Source organism: Balearica regulorum, chromosome 9 (genome assembly GCF_011004875.1).
Source record: "Balearica regulorum gibbericeps isolate bBalReg1 chromosome 9, bBalReg1.pri, whole genome shotgun sequence".
NCBI lineage: Eukaryota > Metazoa > Chordata > Aves > Gruiformes > Gruidae > Balearica > Balearica regulorum.
The window spans coordinates 2,597,819-2,613,814 of record NC_046192.1 but is presented as its reverse complement, the minus strand read 5'-3'; the positions used below and the strand labels follow the sequence as shown (position 1 = coordinate 2,613,814).

The window sequence follows — 15,996 nt, the reverse complement described above, 5'->3', positions numbered from 1 at the left end:
GTTAATCATTAGATGCTGGCATTTATTGCACATCTGGGGACGTAACAGAGTTTATATATAAACGAAACAAGGTGCAATCACCATTTTTAGTGAGCGTGCACGATAACACATTGTAAAAAGCCTTTTTATAGAAATCACCTTATTGCAATTACACAGGAAGAGAAAAAAGGGTTCTCAAGTTACAGTGTACAAAATAAAGCACGTTGCTCCAATGACAAATTTAAGAAAAATCCCTAAGTGTCTTGGGACTGAATGCTATCCAGTTTGAAAGATATTGATTAAATGTCTTCCATTTCTCTATGCTGAGAGATCTGAGATAACTAGTTTGTCTGACTTGTCTCCAGTTTCAGGGGGAGATAAGACTTCATCTGTGTCATAGTCTTCTTCAAATGATCTGCAAAGATAAAAGGTATGTCTTTAAAAGGCATATTTTGGTGAGAGCGTTTTCAGGAAAGTTATTTCAGTGGCTACTAAAGCAGTTGGCTAAAATACAGCAGCATGCAAGACGTTAACTTTGAGGAGGATATTTATAAGGCATTGAAAACAGCGCGGTAGTAATCAGTATTCTGAGAGCTGATGTGACTTTGTACTCCCATTCATCCTCATTTGAAAGTTCCAAAACAAGTTTTCACTGGTGTTCAGCATTATAAAATTTGAATCCAGTTTCAGTAACAATTGTCAGTAGTTCACAGTAGCCTTAACAGTTCAGTGTAGAAATAAAGTTGTCCAGCCCACACATCCAGGCCCTAGAGGAGACTTGGCTTGCTCAGACTTGCTCAGAAACACCTGGTTTCCACAGTATCTTCTGGCTTAGGATGTGTTTTGACATCCACAGAAGAACAATCGTGGCCATGCTGTCAGGTTTCTCTCTCACTAGTTTGATATCTAATAGCCAGGTCTTAGCATTTACGGCCTGGGGAGGTTTGGCTGTAAATTCTCAGCTCCAGCCAGTTGCACTGTTGGGGCCGGTTGGGCTTTGTGCTCTGCAGCAGAGGGTATCGCTTTGGGGCTCTCATCCCATTCCTAATCCTGAGAAATTATGATTTTAACATGTTTTCTCTCCAGTCTCAGCACACTATGGGTTTAGTTTCTCAGGGGTCTCAAGAAATCCAAATTCTTCCTTTTGTTCTGAAAGCAATGCTGCTTATGAAGGGAATGTTGCAGCAGGTGTTCCAATGGCAAGGACAGGAATAGCACTAGTTTGTTCAGCAATAAACTGTGCTGCAAAAAGGTTAACTCCTTTGACACCCCAGCATTGATGATGCCAAGAAAGAACTGTCTGTCACTTGTGCTGTTTTTTTGCCTTTACTAGCCCATATGCAAGCACAGCAAATCCTCGAGAACCTGTCAGTATGTTATGTCCTGCTGCGGGGAGGATTCTATGGTCTAGTCTGGTGATCCCTACACAAGGAAGAGATAAACAGCAGATGGATCTTCCTGGATAGCATTTTCATCTTCTCTTTCATAAAGGAAAACACCTCCTTAGTAATTCTGCCACCTTCTGGATCTTACGTAAGTGGGAGAAGGAAAACAAATGGTCTGGATTGTACACCAATAACTGTTCTGGTCACGCATGCAAGGATACCAAAAAGCACACAGTCTGCACGCTTTCTCCTTAAGCGGTACCTGTTGGGAGTCTGCATGGCCCTGCCTCCCCTGCCTTCCCTACCTGGGAACAGAGCTGTGTATCTTTGTCCATGCCTCAGCTTCTCTAATGTCTCCTTGGTTTAAGATGATGCAGCTGAGGAAAACTTTTTATTTCCATTTAAATACTGTTCTTAGGAATGTGGCCTCTTTTCCTTCAATTTTACCAACTTCTGTTAGCTTTCTTCCTTTTTTCCTCGTATGTGGAATATGACCTCTTCCCTGTATTGCTTATCTTCACGTTCACCAGCATTTGGAGCTCCATTATATTTTTTTTTCAATGCCTTTTGCTTCAGGACTAAACCATCTCATGTCTGCTTCAAAAGGGGCTTCCCATTCTCCTTTTACCTGTGAGTTACTTTTCCACTTCAGTCTTCTGCTCCTTAAGGCTCAACAGTGCCTGCCTTTCCCATCTTGGAAAAAATGCTTTCCACCTTTATGGCTAGGAAGCGTCCAAGGGACAGCTTTTCCACGACATTAGCACTAAAGCTTATCACCTTCTCTCCTTCTAGGCCAGTTTCAAAACTTCACAGTTCCATAAATACACATACAAGCTCACGTAGATTAAACACCCATTCCTCAAGACTCAACCATGGCAACTCGAGCTTGTTCAGAGAAGGCAAATAACTCCAGGAAATTCTTCATCCTCCTTTCTGGCTAACACACACTTTGTCACTGAGTGGTTCAGCCATGTACTTCTTCACCCTTTCCCTTCCTTATGCTGCTGGGTTCATGACAGATGGCCTCTTCCTCCATATTTTTCTTCCTATGGAAAAAGATCTCTTTCCATGAAGGCAATCGTGGCTTCCATGTACATCAGATGGCTGAAACTGGGTTCTGGAATGGCAGACAAAGTGGTGCCTGCTTCTGCCAGGCAGGCCATAGCCTGGACTGCAGGAAAGGATTTCTGCAAAACCAATGCTTCGATCTGCATTAAGAGCTTGCGTTGGTCAGATTCAACTATTGGTTCTGCCTGCAAACAACAGCGTGTGTATACATTCACCAAGGAACAGACTCTCCTCCTTGAAACTCATACACAGATGTATAAAGCAGAGCATGGCTGAGCAGGGTGAAGATCAGCTTAAGCTTCCAGTGAAGTGTAATGCTGCTTTGTTGTCTTGAGCAAGATGACACCTTTCTCTTATCTTATTTTCGGTCACAGCATCCTGAAGTCACTGTGAGGATCCACTACGTCTTGATGAGACTCCTCTTCCAGGAGATTCCTCTCTCCTGGGCAAGCCTGCAGACAGCCAGACACTGACTGGTTTTAGAAACCATCCAGAAAAGCTATGGACAGGGCTAAGTCACAAATGCTGTACACGCTTAATTCATCTGCGATTGCTGAATGATGGTTGTTTTCGAAAGTATTCAGATTCTGCCAGCTAACTTAGCCAAAAATCTTCCGGTCTCTCATAGAGCTCATAAATTGTCTTGGTTTTGTCCCCAGTCCCTGTTTCTGTCATCCTCAAAGGACAGCAGAAATAATGTATGTGAAAAAACTCAATGCCTGTTTCTGGCAAATTTGTCTGGGCATCCAGCTCTTTGTTTTTCTTTTTCCCCTCCTTTTTTTCCTGCATGGTCTGTTGCTATGCTCCACAAATGAGATCTAATCCTGCTGCCATGACTACAGAGCTTTTCAGGGGCTCTTAAAAGCAAGCAGCAAGGTTGCTGACATGCTCCTTACAGGAAGACACAGAGCTGTTTCAGACAGATTTCAAAAATCTGACGATCACCTGCTACTTCTCCTCTGGTTTTGGTGAGTTTGGGGATTCACAGTCCTGCAAAGCTTTTATGGCAGACTCCTATTTCTTTTCCACGCTGAGGACCCAGGTGTAGCAAAGCAGCTGCAGGGAATACAGCAATTTCATCTTCCATCCTGTGTTACCTCATCTTCCATTGTGAAGGCCACAGAAAGGCAAGGCAGCTCACAGGAGATGAGGGAACAGCCCATGGCTGTTTGGATGCACATCACAGGGAAAGAGGGAAACAGCTCTCAATAGCTCTGCAAATCTCTGCGGCTAATTGGTAGGTGCTACTGTTATCCCAAGCAATTTCCAGTGTAGGAAGTTTTGAAAATTATGCAATCTTCTCAGTACTCTTACTTTAATGGCTCTACAAATGCTGTTCAAGAGAGGATGAAATCCTGAATCGTGCAAGATTAATATGGGGTAAGCATTCTTTGGATGTTTGTTATATTAACCTGGAGGCTTCCAGAGAAATATTCTCAAGAAGATACTAACACAGACACAAATCTAAAAGATAAGTATACTGAGTCTCTGCAGGAAGCCCTTGCACACACAGAGGTTCTGGAGCAACTGCTCCGCCTAAATTCATTGACTCTAAGGAGAGCTGGAGTGTCTGTAAGTTTATAGAAAGTTACAAAAATGAGTGTAGGTATTGCAAAAATGAACAGTGTTTTAAAGGAAAGATCTCAAACTTAGTAAATGAGTGAAAACATTGAAACGGAACTTAAATGGGGGAACACAGACTAACAGGCATAAAGTTTGGCAGAAAGTAAAACTATTTGACTAAAGAAAGTCTCCACTAGGTATAATAAATGTAACAGAGCTTCAAATCTATGATAGTGTGACATGGCCAATACGTGGCCAAGACTAGCAAAAGTCATTTGATCTCTTTTTTTTGTACGGTTACCAAAAGAAGAGGGCTTTGTCCTTTTTCCCCAGCTATCTTCATTACTGCAGCGTGTGTAGCTGATTCAAATGGCTGCCCACAAAGCAGCCCATTGTGACAAATACACCAATACCGCCTTTTGGAGCAACTGTTTCAGGCTTCACATACTCCAGTGTGGAGTCCAAACGGTAAGTCCACTAATCCACTACTTCTGTTAAAAGTGACATCCACATGCTTCTTCTAAACCTCAGCTGGAGCCAAATAGCGTCCCCCCCAGGGCAGCGCAATGCCTTACCCTTCTTGTAACTGTTCGTTCCCAGACTCCTCAGCCACAAGGATCTCGTACTCTTCAGCAGCGTATCTGTCCCAGTCAGAGGGTTCGGGGCCATCGTTTTCAATGTCCTAAAGAGATCAGACAGTCAAGCACACTATGTCCGTACCTCTCTACAGCTGTTTACAATAGGTCGCAACATGTGAAATAGCAATTCTAGGAATAGTAAGCAACTGTGTAGAAACGGCTAGTCAAAAATTCTTAATCTTTCAGTTAAGACAATTATCTTAAACTATTTTAGCATCTGCACATAAATGACTATGAAAAAATATACCCCTTGGTCTACAGAGCTCATTCTGTGACCTGAGCTGCCAACAAGCTGAGCCTGCTTCATTTCAGAAATGCCAAACATTAATAACCGCACATTTCCTTTGCTCTAGCTCAGCAAGCCCTGCATCTGTGCACTTTGTAACTGGTTAGAGGACTTACTTAAAAGATTCTAAATCACTAATTAAATGTTAATTGTAACTGATCTTTTGGGGAACTCTTCACAGTTTGCTAAGTTTGGGCAAGTTTGAGAGAAGGTTACAGAATAACATCCTTACAAGCGTTTGGCCCTCTGCCATTTACTAGAATATGGGGAAAATAAGTTGTCCCCCCTGCCCTCACTTGACTGCTCTTATGATGATCGAGTTTAAACAAACAAACAAAAAAAATAGGGTGGTTCTGGCTTGGGATATATTTAAGCCTTGAATCATGGAACCACAAAGTTCCTCTGACAGGTTATGTGGGAATAGCTGGGAGGGAACCAAAGCTGGTTTTGGCATCCCCTCCACTTTACTGTAGTTTGACCAGATAAGAGGCTTCTGGAAGACAGTCTTTACACTGTAGTCACATCTGGTTTCATTGGATACACAAGGGTGAGGGACTTTACAACAGCTGACAAAACTCACGTCTCTGAACACAGAGTGGTAAGTAACAACTGCAAAATACAAAAGCCACAATCTCCTCCTGCATTTTCTCTGCTTGGGAGGAGAGGATGATGAATGACAGTGCAGCCAGGCTGATAACCAGGCACAGTCTGGAACAGCCAAACCTTCCATCTACTCTGCCCCATGTAACCACAGAGTTGGCATCTCATCTGCCTCGGCCCCTGTGTTGTAAAGGTCTGTCTCTTCGGTTCTGTTTAGGCTATGGGAAAATTGCTAGTGGTGTTTTAAGGATCAGACACCAGCCTAGATGTTTAATGAATCTTCACATGTAGCCTATGTATTTATGACTGCAGCTGTGTAGGGGACAGGAAGAGACAAATGGGATCTCAAGTTCTGAATCACACAGCTCCTTTCTAAACTGAGTGAACCAGGTCCCCTTCTACTGCAGCTGAGCCCTGCTCTTTCAGCCTGCTCCACTCATTCTCTAGAATCACACACTGCACTGCTAGTGCTGGTGTAGGAGGATCGGTGATGGCAACTGAATTGTAGCAGAGCAGTATAACGTGTTGGAAGAGACCCAGGAGGTCTCTAGTCCCAGCCTCTGCTCAAATCCGGGTTTGCTATGAGGTCAGATGAGGGTGCTCAATGCTTTGTCCAGTCACATCTTGAAAGCCTTCAAGAATAGAAGCTGCACAACCTCTCTGGAGAACCCATTCCAGGGTTTGCCAGCCTACTCCTGAAAGAAGTTTTCTTATATTCAGTTGGATTTTCCCTACATCCAGTAAGTAGCATTCCAAAGATGGGTTTGAGAAGGCCTGTATCTAGAAATAAAGGTGATTTATACCTTTTGCACTGCAAAGGGATCCCTCTGTTCATTGTCCAGGTATTTCTCTAAATTGAAGAAGGTGTTGTAGAATACGTGAGCCATTCTGCACCTCTTCAGGTCTCGCAGGGTTACTCTTCCTACAGAAAAAAACCCCAACACGTTATTGTGCTACTGAGCTCTTACTTAGTGAGAGACTGGACGTGTTCCTTGTCAGTCTCATCAAAGTTTTAATTAAAACACCAGTATGTTACAATATTACAAAATTTCTTCCCAAGTCAGTCAAGGATTTTAACATTATTCAATAAATGGGTAGGTTTATAAGGCTTAAATCTCACAAATATACGAAGCTCTTTCACATTCATGTGAAATATGAAAGGATGTGAATAGGGATGGTCCAGTTTCATAATTACACTGTCAACACATCCCACAGCTGGAAAATACAAGACTTGTTGCTCCAGTTCCACCAAGTTAATTCATAAGGTCTCTTGTTTTAGTATTCAAACCTCCTGATGCATAACATTATGGCAGAACAGCCACTGTTCACGCTTTGACTTTGTGATTCTAACACAAGGCTCTACCTACAGATGGGTTTCACAGTGACATTACTTTCTCAGCCCACCTCAAAACAGCCAGCCTGAGTGCCTCCATCTAGCACAACACATACAGATCAAAGGGGATGGAAACTCCCATTAAACAGGACTTACCTTCCCTCTCTGGCTTAACGAGATCAAGCATCTGACACAGCAAATCATGAAATGGCAGTGGTTCTATGCCCATCACTTCCATCCGCTCACATTGCTCCTCATAAAAGTACTCCAGTTCATACATGGAGAGCACTCCATCCCCATCCAGGTCCATGCATCGAAACCAGTACTCAATGCTAGGAAAAAGAGATGGGACTAGTGAAAGCACAGCACTGCACTAGGAAATCCATACAGCAGAGACTGCAGCAACGCACATTCTCCTTCTCTCATCCTCTAATGCACTTCTGCCCAAAGGCTGGCATAAAACCAGAGATGAAAATACCCTTTGGGAAGGATCAGGGCACAGGCCAACACCCAAGAGCACCTCCTGTTAGTCTCCTAGGTGGCTTGTGAGCACAGCCACACTCATGACCCGCTTCAGCTGGTAGCTGTAGCAAGCGTCCCTTGTGCTGCAGCTTGACTAGCTCATGTAGGTTAAGGTGTCCCTGTCTGATTCAGCAGCAAAAGTTGGCAAAATACAACCACCTGTGAGCCCAGGACACTGGCTATCCCTGAGTGACCCTGGGGAGTGATGAGGCTGGCATGGTATGCACTTATTTCCTTTACTCCTTTATACAGGAGCCAGTGCTTTCATCAGGCAGTTGCACTCTACAGTCTCCCTTCACCTCTGGATAGTCCAACCCTGCATTTATGATTTCTTCTTCTCATTTTTACTCATCAGATTCCTTGTCTTAATAATCACGCACAGATCTAGTTCAGCTCTGCACCATAGTCTCCCACACCAGGCACACAGGCAGGTTTTACAAAGTGACACAGTGAAGTTTCCCTACACTCTGTGCTTAGGTGCTTACTACGTGCATGAAGGGAACACGCCTATCTGCTGCAAACATCTCATGGCTTTATCCCCACAGCCAGTGCTTCACGGCATGGGGTAACCAAAGGGATTGATGACTACCAAGACATGTAACATTGCAAGAAAGCTCTGCTTCTACACAATTTCTACTCAAGAAAGGCAAATGATTTGACCAAACATTGATAGTAAGTTGCTTTCTTCCTAATAATCACTGGAACTCAAGCTGATGTCTCTTGTAGAAAGCAACAGGTCACAGAAATGTCGATAATCTTATCTGCTCATCTCAATGCTTTTACTAAGACACAGAAATCAGTCAGACCTTGTAGCACTCCTTTTGTCTTCCTCTGAAATCAGGAGCCACACAAAATCAGCATAACTCATGCGGCCTTCCTTTTGAACTTCATTGCCTCTGGAAGACACATGAAAAAAACCCAAAAAACCAAACAAAAAACCATATCACCAAGCTCCTAAATACTTAGAATGTTATCAAACATATTTTTCAAAACCCCCAAATCATTGGTGAGAGAAAACGGGGCATCACCACTCATTTAGCCTGTGCTCCCTGCACTCTGCAGCACCAGCCCTTGTGCATTTCCCCACAGGCAGAGCATTTGCTGCCTTGCCGTCACTGCAGAGCGGAGAATCATCTCCCACATACCCTCCCACAACAAGAGCTGGGCTGTTTTACTTTTCGGAGACTTTAAAGCAGTGCTCTCCAGCTATCCCTGTGCAGCACAAAGGCATACTGCTTACATTTTCCCTCTGGCTATGCCCAGCTTGTTCTACAATGAGGTCTACAGGTGGTCATCCTATGGGACTTTTAAATTTGTTTTCTTAAGATACCCAGAAGTCTCACTCCACTTTCAGGCAGCTCCAGCTGGAGCACTATAGTGGAAACCATTGTGATCAGTGGGGATTTTTGAGAGTATCTTGCATTTCTAATCAGCCTGACAGAGATTCCCTTCACTTCTATCTTGAAACAGTATGCTATTCCTCACCTCACCACAGCGCCGCTGAATATTCGCTCAATAATCCTGTTTGATAAAGCTGGAAACAAAGAAAACATGGAGAAAATGAAGCTACAGGTCACAGAAATAACTACAATCAGTTCTTTATGCTGAATCCACACAAAGCCATTTCCCATTGCTAAAAGAAAGCTCTATCTATATTGCCTAACCACTTTATTGGGCTCTGTTTAGCAGCATTTTGTAAAAAACAAAGATGATTCTCCCTGCGTGTCTGCCTTTGTATCCTCTCAAATGCTGTATTTCCCCACAAATATGGCAACTGTGTGTTATCTGAATTCTTGGACATGGGCAGCGTTACTTCTACTTTGCTGCAGTAGTATTTGTCAGATAAGCAAATCCTGCTGATAGGAGACTATTTCAGCGTGTATTGCAAAAGAATTTCAGTTATCAAGCAAAAATCACACATCAGATCCTTACAAAATACTTCTTAGCAGAGCACAAGCTGTGGCAATCCTGCTGCAGGGAAGGACAATGAAAAACAAGCATCGTTTTAGGTGAGAGTGAGGGCTTTGCCAGCCAGGAAATGTGTGGGATAGATTGTTATGGCAGAGACACACCAGCCAAGCAGCAAGTACTAGTCTTGAGCAGGATTTGCGCACTGACATCACCCTCCCAGACTGCTGACCCACTTCCTTTAGACCCCCACCTTAGCTCCTTCTACACATTCTCCATCACTTCTGTAGTTCTGGCACACTTCTGACACACCAGCCAGGCAGATCCAACCTGCACTACCCCTCAAATCCCCCTGGCATGGTGCTGACAGGCTGCTGTACCGCTGCACTGACAGCTTCTCTCCTTCACCCTGTCCACAGCACCCCTTCTATATTTAGCACCCCAGCACCCACTGCTCTCAAGCCTCCTGTGTGACAAGTGCTCCATCCCCACACTCCAGCCTCCCAGCAGGAACCAAGCCTCCCGTATCACCTCTCCCAAGCCAGGTACTCCTCCATCCTCATTCCACCCAGCCCTATTGGCAACGCTCCTGACCCTCGTGACTGCCATACACACCCAGAACCCCCGTGGCCTTCCCATAAACACCTGCACTGAGAACATATGGGCCACCACATCACTCTGACACACACCCCCACACACCCACCCCCCTACAGCGTTGTCACTCTCACACCCCTTTCTTTCTTTGTTACTTCAGCCCACTAGGATTTTGGCTCCTACAAAATGTTGTCCCCATCCCCAGAGCTCGAGCAATGCCTGACACGCTGTCACACCTGCAGATCCCTGTAGCCCTACACACTACAACACCTTACCACACACTTCACCTTTCCTGCCACCTCCAGTCACACGTTGTGTCCAAACATCCCATTTCCCAAAATCTGATTCTCTGTCTCAGACCTACTTTCCTAAAAAGTGCAGCAACCACATGGAAGAATCCAAGAAGGCTTTGTCCTAAGGATTAAACATGCTGATCAACAGCTCCAGCTCTTGTCCAATGCATTACATCATGACTAAGGTAAGCAGGTGGGCATATCATGCTCCCAGAGCATGGAAAATCCTAAAAAGAGCCAACGTGAGTGCCTCCATCTAGCACAACACATACAGAACAAGTGCCTTTGGCTATTTTAGCCCTTTGTGGATTTGTATTCTACTAATTTACCCATGGCCCTTGAACCTTTGCAAACTCATAGCATCTGCTCAACTTGTGGAAAGGAGCTCCACACCGAACTCAAGAGAGATTCTCCAGAGTGCATCTGCAAACTGAAATTCACCAAGCTTCACTGGACTCTGCAATTTCTCTCACACATAACAAGACTGCACTTCAGCAATCTTTGAAGTCCACATGGGCTTGTCCTGCTTGTTCCTACTTCCAAGTTCCTGCAAAATCCTTAGTAAATAATGAGCAAGTTTCAAGACGTTATTTTGGCTTGTGCTTCTGGCAGTGACACATGAACAGAAACTCCCTCTCTAGCTACTCATGCAAGCAATGGCGTGTACTGCATTTCTCTGTGTCTAAGCCTCTACAACTAACTCTGTAAATCAGCATTGTGTAAGAGATGGATGGCTCCATTTAACTTTGAGGAATCAAATTAACCAAATTAAAGCTAGGCTTTACTCTTTAGTGGGAATGTTCTATTTTCAGCAATCCCCTTTGTCCCACCACAGCTTGCAGGCAGCATACCTTGATCACTGTACCTAGCCAGATCCTTCTGGCTGATGTAAAGATCATGGTCAGTGTCCAGCTCCCAGAATTTACAGTATATAACATAGAAGTGCTCGTAGGAGAAATAATCTGTGATCTGATTTATGTCATCCTCTTCTTCCAAGAGAGCAAGAGTCTGAAAAAGTACAAATAAAGTGGGAAGTTAAACCTAGACAGGGGCAGTTCAGAAGCTGAAGTCCTCCAACCTCTGTGGAAGTTGGGTGAATGCAGCTCTGAGTGCTAATCCAAAATGCAGCCTTTCTCCACTACAGGAGATTTTGTTGCTGCGTTCCTCAACAGGCACTTATAGAGCATCTGGCTTGGCTATCCTGGTTAGCATGTGTACGCACAATATTTCTGCTGCTTCTGTGAACAATTTCTGCTAATTTTCAGCTATAGTGAAGAGTGAGACAGAGAAACAAGAACACAACTGCTGTCTCAGCCAGGATCCATTATTTGTGAAACATTTCTGACCTGCACCAGAGACTCTTACAGCCATTTACAACAGCAAGTCCACAGTTCTTCACAGGAACTGATACATCTTTACACACCACACATCCTTGCCTGGCTCCCCAAGGGCAAAATCAAGTCTTGCTCCTGACTCCTGCCTGGCCTAGGGAAGGATGGATGGATGGATCCCAAGCAGATCAAACCAAATCACACTGATTCTCCTGGGCTGTCACTTACAGGAATTAGTCTGGTTTAACTGGGAGGCTTAGACAGATTTCCAACCATAACATCTGTTAACACGTTAGAAAATGTTTAGTGACAATATCCTTGTTTCATTTCCGCTTCACACCTACCTCTATCCTTCCCTCCAACAAAAGAGTACTGCCTGTTTACCAGTGCCACCTCCCTGCTTGCCTTTCACCTAGCACTGAGGCCACAGGACACCAGACAGCCTTTTCACTCTAATAAGTTGTGGCTGCAGGAACGTGAAAAAGCCAACAGACTCAAGTGAGCTATAGGTCTGTCCTCCCCTACCCTCAGCCTCTCAGAAGGGAGGGAGCCAAACACAGCCTAAGAGCTATCCCAGAGAGTTGTGTCTCCAAGCAGGCATACTTAGTGGCCCTTTTATCCACAACCATAAAGCCAGATGCTGTATGATATGTAGGCACTGATAGTTCAAGGTCAACTTTCAGTCATCTCCACATCCTAGGAACTCAACTGAGTCTCAACAAAACTCTCACATCCTCCTATCCACCAGGTTCAGTAAAGTTTCAGGCAGGGACAACAGGATGGCACTGGCAGAACTGCACTATTCTGACTTGCTGACGCTCAAGTCTAAAAACCTCTGATCACTCACTCACTAGCCTCTTCAGATCCTTCACGGGTCTCTCCATTTCTTTGCAGATGATAATCACTTGAGGAGGTTTTTCAATAACTGATTTTTCTTCTTTTATAGCTCATGCCAAAATAGCCATCTACACATGCAGCAAAGAGCTGCCCAAGCAAAATTATGGTCTCAGAGCTGAACTTGCCTGCTGCAGGAGATGAAAGACAGAAGATATGCAAGAAGAAAAAGGACGGGAGTGTATAAAGGGAGAAAATGAGTGAATAAAGATGCAGGATAAGTTGGGAGGATTTGTTTATAACAGAGGTTAGGGAGGAACTGGGATCAGAGGGCTTGGACTGGAATGAGACAATCCAAGGGAACACTGATTTTTTCATTAGCTGATGTAATCAGCAGGGCAGATGATGTCTGAAAGGAGGAGCAGCATGAATTCATGCTTGAGGCTTTTGAGGAAGACAGCACACTATATCTGGAAGGCAGAACAGGATGCAGTAGGGAAGTCTCACTGCTTTAGCTGAGTCCTTGACCTTTCAGCCTAAAGATTTTCTTGCTCTTTAGGTTGGGCTGGAGTTGAATAGCCTTTGACAATTTTAACCTGGTGCTTTTGGGCAAAATATACAGAGAACAGGGATTAAAATCCAGAAACCTCTGCCCAATGTAAGGATACATTGCAGAGATTGTAACTAGAACTAAGCTTCATTCATTAACCTTTCTGAAGAAGTCTACTGCAGAAGTAGAAATTGGCTCCCGAGATGCAACTGCACAGCACAACACACCTGACCAACTATGAGTCGGCTGACTGCGGTCTGGGAGTCAGGAAATTGGCTGTGCTACTCACCACACATTGTAGGCAATCCAGCAGCTATTCTTGGCTGCTCAGTGAGCCACCTAACACAGGTGCACTGCTGCATCCTGCTTCCCCTCCCCTTTAGCTAGATCAGGACCCAAGAGCCAATCTGCCTGATGTAGCTTCAGAGTGGGGGCACAGTCACCCCTTGACCTTGTATCAGTGTAACCCTGGTTACTCCAGTCCCTGGTCTTATCTCAACTCAGACACAACTCCTCCACTACCTCTGGCACTCTCCTTGCACTGAGCATTTGGCCTCCCTCGCTATATAGTGTACAGCTATAGGAACAAAGGTATCACACATTTTATATCTTGTTCAGGCAGAAACCAACGTACTTGCAAGAAGTTGCTTTTCCTCAGCTCTGGTAGAGTGATCTTTCCAGACCAGGATCGGTTGACTGTGTAGAATATTCTCTGTATAACCTGCAACACATGAACAGTGCTTTTGAAATCAATTCCTGAAATAGACCAGTTTGGGAATTTCAATGCAGTAACTTTATTTGGTTTATTCACTCATCCCAAGGGGACTTTTTTCCAAAAACTGTTTTGTGATTATTTTTTTTGTAGATACTACTATCCTTAATTCACTATGCAGTCTGAAAGTAACATTTGTTTCTGAAACAATATTATCCATTTCCACGATGCAAATATTTTCACTGGTCTTAATTCACATCTTTGAGCACGCAGATGTATTATTTATGTGAGAGAATATGTTCAAAGTGCTGACGAACCACTTTAAAACGGAGTTTTGCAGGCTTTGGGCACTGTAGCTTGCAAGGATCTCCATTGAGTGTTTTGCACTTCAAGAAAAAAAAATTCAGGACTTTTAAAGAGGAAACAGGACATGTAAATGAAAGCCGCAATTGATGTCTGACCTATTGTGTCTATAACAATGCCTCATCCTCTTGGTGGCTCCACTGAAAGCAAGCAATAGAGATTATCTGTCTGCCTTTACCTTAGGGAGGTGTTAGAACCTAATTCGTCTCCTTTACTGACTGGTGGAAGTGAGTAAAAAGCATGGGGGGGGGGGGGGGCCGAGGAGGGGGACACGGGGACGACACGCAAAGACTGCCGAGAACCGAAGAGAAACAGTTCACAGCGTGAGACTGAGTACACTCACTCCCAAGTACTTAAAAAAGCAAACTGAACCCTCTGCTTGCAACTCCACTCCTTGTTAGCTTGTCAGATATCATCACTAAGTGGGGAAAACGCAAATGTGTGACAAAGTGCATGCAAGAATAAACTTAACAGGGGAAACAAACACCTTCAACAAGAGAAATTAGAAATATAATTTGACTATCAGCACTGAAGTCTATGGAATATAATTCTTGTCAACCAAACGTAATACAAACAAACCAACCTTTGATGTCTCTGACATCATGTTAACATATCCTAGAATTTTGGTAAACCTGAATAGCGCATGCTATTCCAGCACAAAAATTAACATCACACAACAATAGGAACATCATAGGGATTAATCTGGTTAACAAATGAAATGGGATGAGTTTGTTTCTTAGCTAAAACTGGCTTTGAGCAGGGAGTCACCATTTAAGGGCCATGTTTTTATTCAGTCACACAAGGACTGATTCTTAGTCCAGAACACATCTAGAACCAAGTATGAGATTGTTGTTAACAGTCCGCTTTGGATACACAGATTGGTGAGACAGTAAATGCTGATAAGCACAAATAACGTTGAGAGCAACAAGAATGATTTGAGGATTCAAAATGTATTCTGGAGAGGGAGAACTATGATATTCAACTTAGCTGAAGGTGACACAGTGAGTATCCTGGTCCTTAAAAGCCTATGTGGGGAGATGTGGACTTTTTGTCTCATGAAATACATAACTAAAGCTGAAGCCAGCCCAGTTCAGACTGGTGAGTGCACTTTTCTACATTGCCATTGATTAACCACTGGGACAATTCCCAAAGAAACACTGCAGGCTCTTCATCACGCCAGACTTCAATCAAGGATGGATGTCTGTCTTTCTAGAATTGGGTATCAATTCAATTAAAAACAAAGAAACAAAGAAAAAAAAAGCAATCCTAAATAAAGCAACCACCAAGCAATGTTCTATGGCCTGTGTAATGCAAGAGGTCAGACTAGGTAATCACAATGATCTTTTCTGGTCTTAAGCACAATGGAAAAGCTGTATGTTTGTTTCTTCTTTAATGCCTCTGGCAGTCGCTGCCATTCTGGACTCTATTTTTGGACTTTGTTTGGCCTTCTCATCCAGATTGCACAACAGCTCAAAGACTGAAGTAGGTCTCACCTCATACATCACACCTGACAACTCCGTAGCAATTCTTAAAGATACAGGGTTTTCACACCATGCCAAGGACTCAAAACCATCAGTAATCCCAAGAATCAGAAAAAGCATCCAGCAATCTTTCTTTTCCTCTGCCTGCAAGGTAATAAAAACTAAACAAAATACCCTGCTGTTTGTGACATGTAAGAAACTGTTCCTCTGTCGGACCATATTGATAAAGATATTCCATCTGCTCTCTCCTCACCTAGCTGTAAAAATAAGGCATTCAGGGGTAAAATGGGATCTCTTTTCATCTCTTTTACCATGGCCAGTCACTCCATGCAGGCTTTATTATTCAAATAATGGTCCAGTGTCAGTGGACAGTACATAGTGTATGTATCAGTATAAGATGTCAGTACCTCTCTCTCCTTTCCAGGTTGTGAAAGCCAAGCTGTCAAAAAAAAGCATTTGGGAAACAACACCCTAGAACATAATTACACAGACAGAGATGATTTGCAGCATTCAGGCCACACTTGTCAGTTATGCCTTACTGAACACCATAACTGGC

At 43.7% G+C, this 15,996-nt stretch overlaps 1 protein-coding gene across 2 annotated transcripts in view; it reads right to left on the bottom strand.

Annotated features, from left to right (window-relative positions):
- Nucleotides 1–15,996, bottom strand: part of PPP2R3A (protein phosphatase 2 regulatory subunit B''alpha) — a 54,359-nt gene continuing 38,363 nt past the window's right edge. Inside the window, exons 7-14 of one of the 2 annotated variants that reach the window (XM_075760771.1) lie at nucleotides 13,519–13,605; nucleotides 11,021–11,177; nucleotides 8,860–8,908; nucleotides 8,181–8,270; nucleotides 7,009–7,184; nucleotides 6,323–6,441; nucleotides 4,571–4,677; nucleotides 1–394 (exon numbers count right to left, since the gene is read on the bottom strand). In XM_075760771.1, the coding sequence (XP_075616886.1) occupies nucleotides 298–394; nucleotides 4,571–4,677; nucleotides 6,323–6,441; nucleotides 7,009–7,184; nucleotides 8,181–8,270; nucleotides 8,860–8,908; nucleotides 11,021–11,177; nucleotides 13,519–13,605 (882 nt within the window). In that variant the 3' untranslated portion in view covers nucleotides 1–297. The remainder of the gene's footprint in view (nucleotides 395–4,570; nucleotides 4,678–6,322; nucleotides 6,442–7,008; nucleotides 7,185–8,180; nucleotides 8,271–8,859; nucleotides 8,909–11,020; nucleotides 11,178–13,518; nucleotides 13,606–15,996) is intronic. The other variant, XM_075760772.1, reaches the window with a different exon arrangement.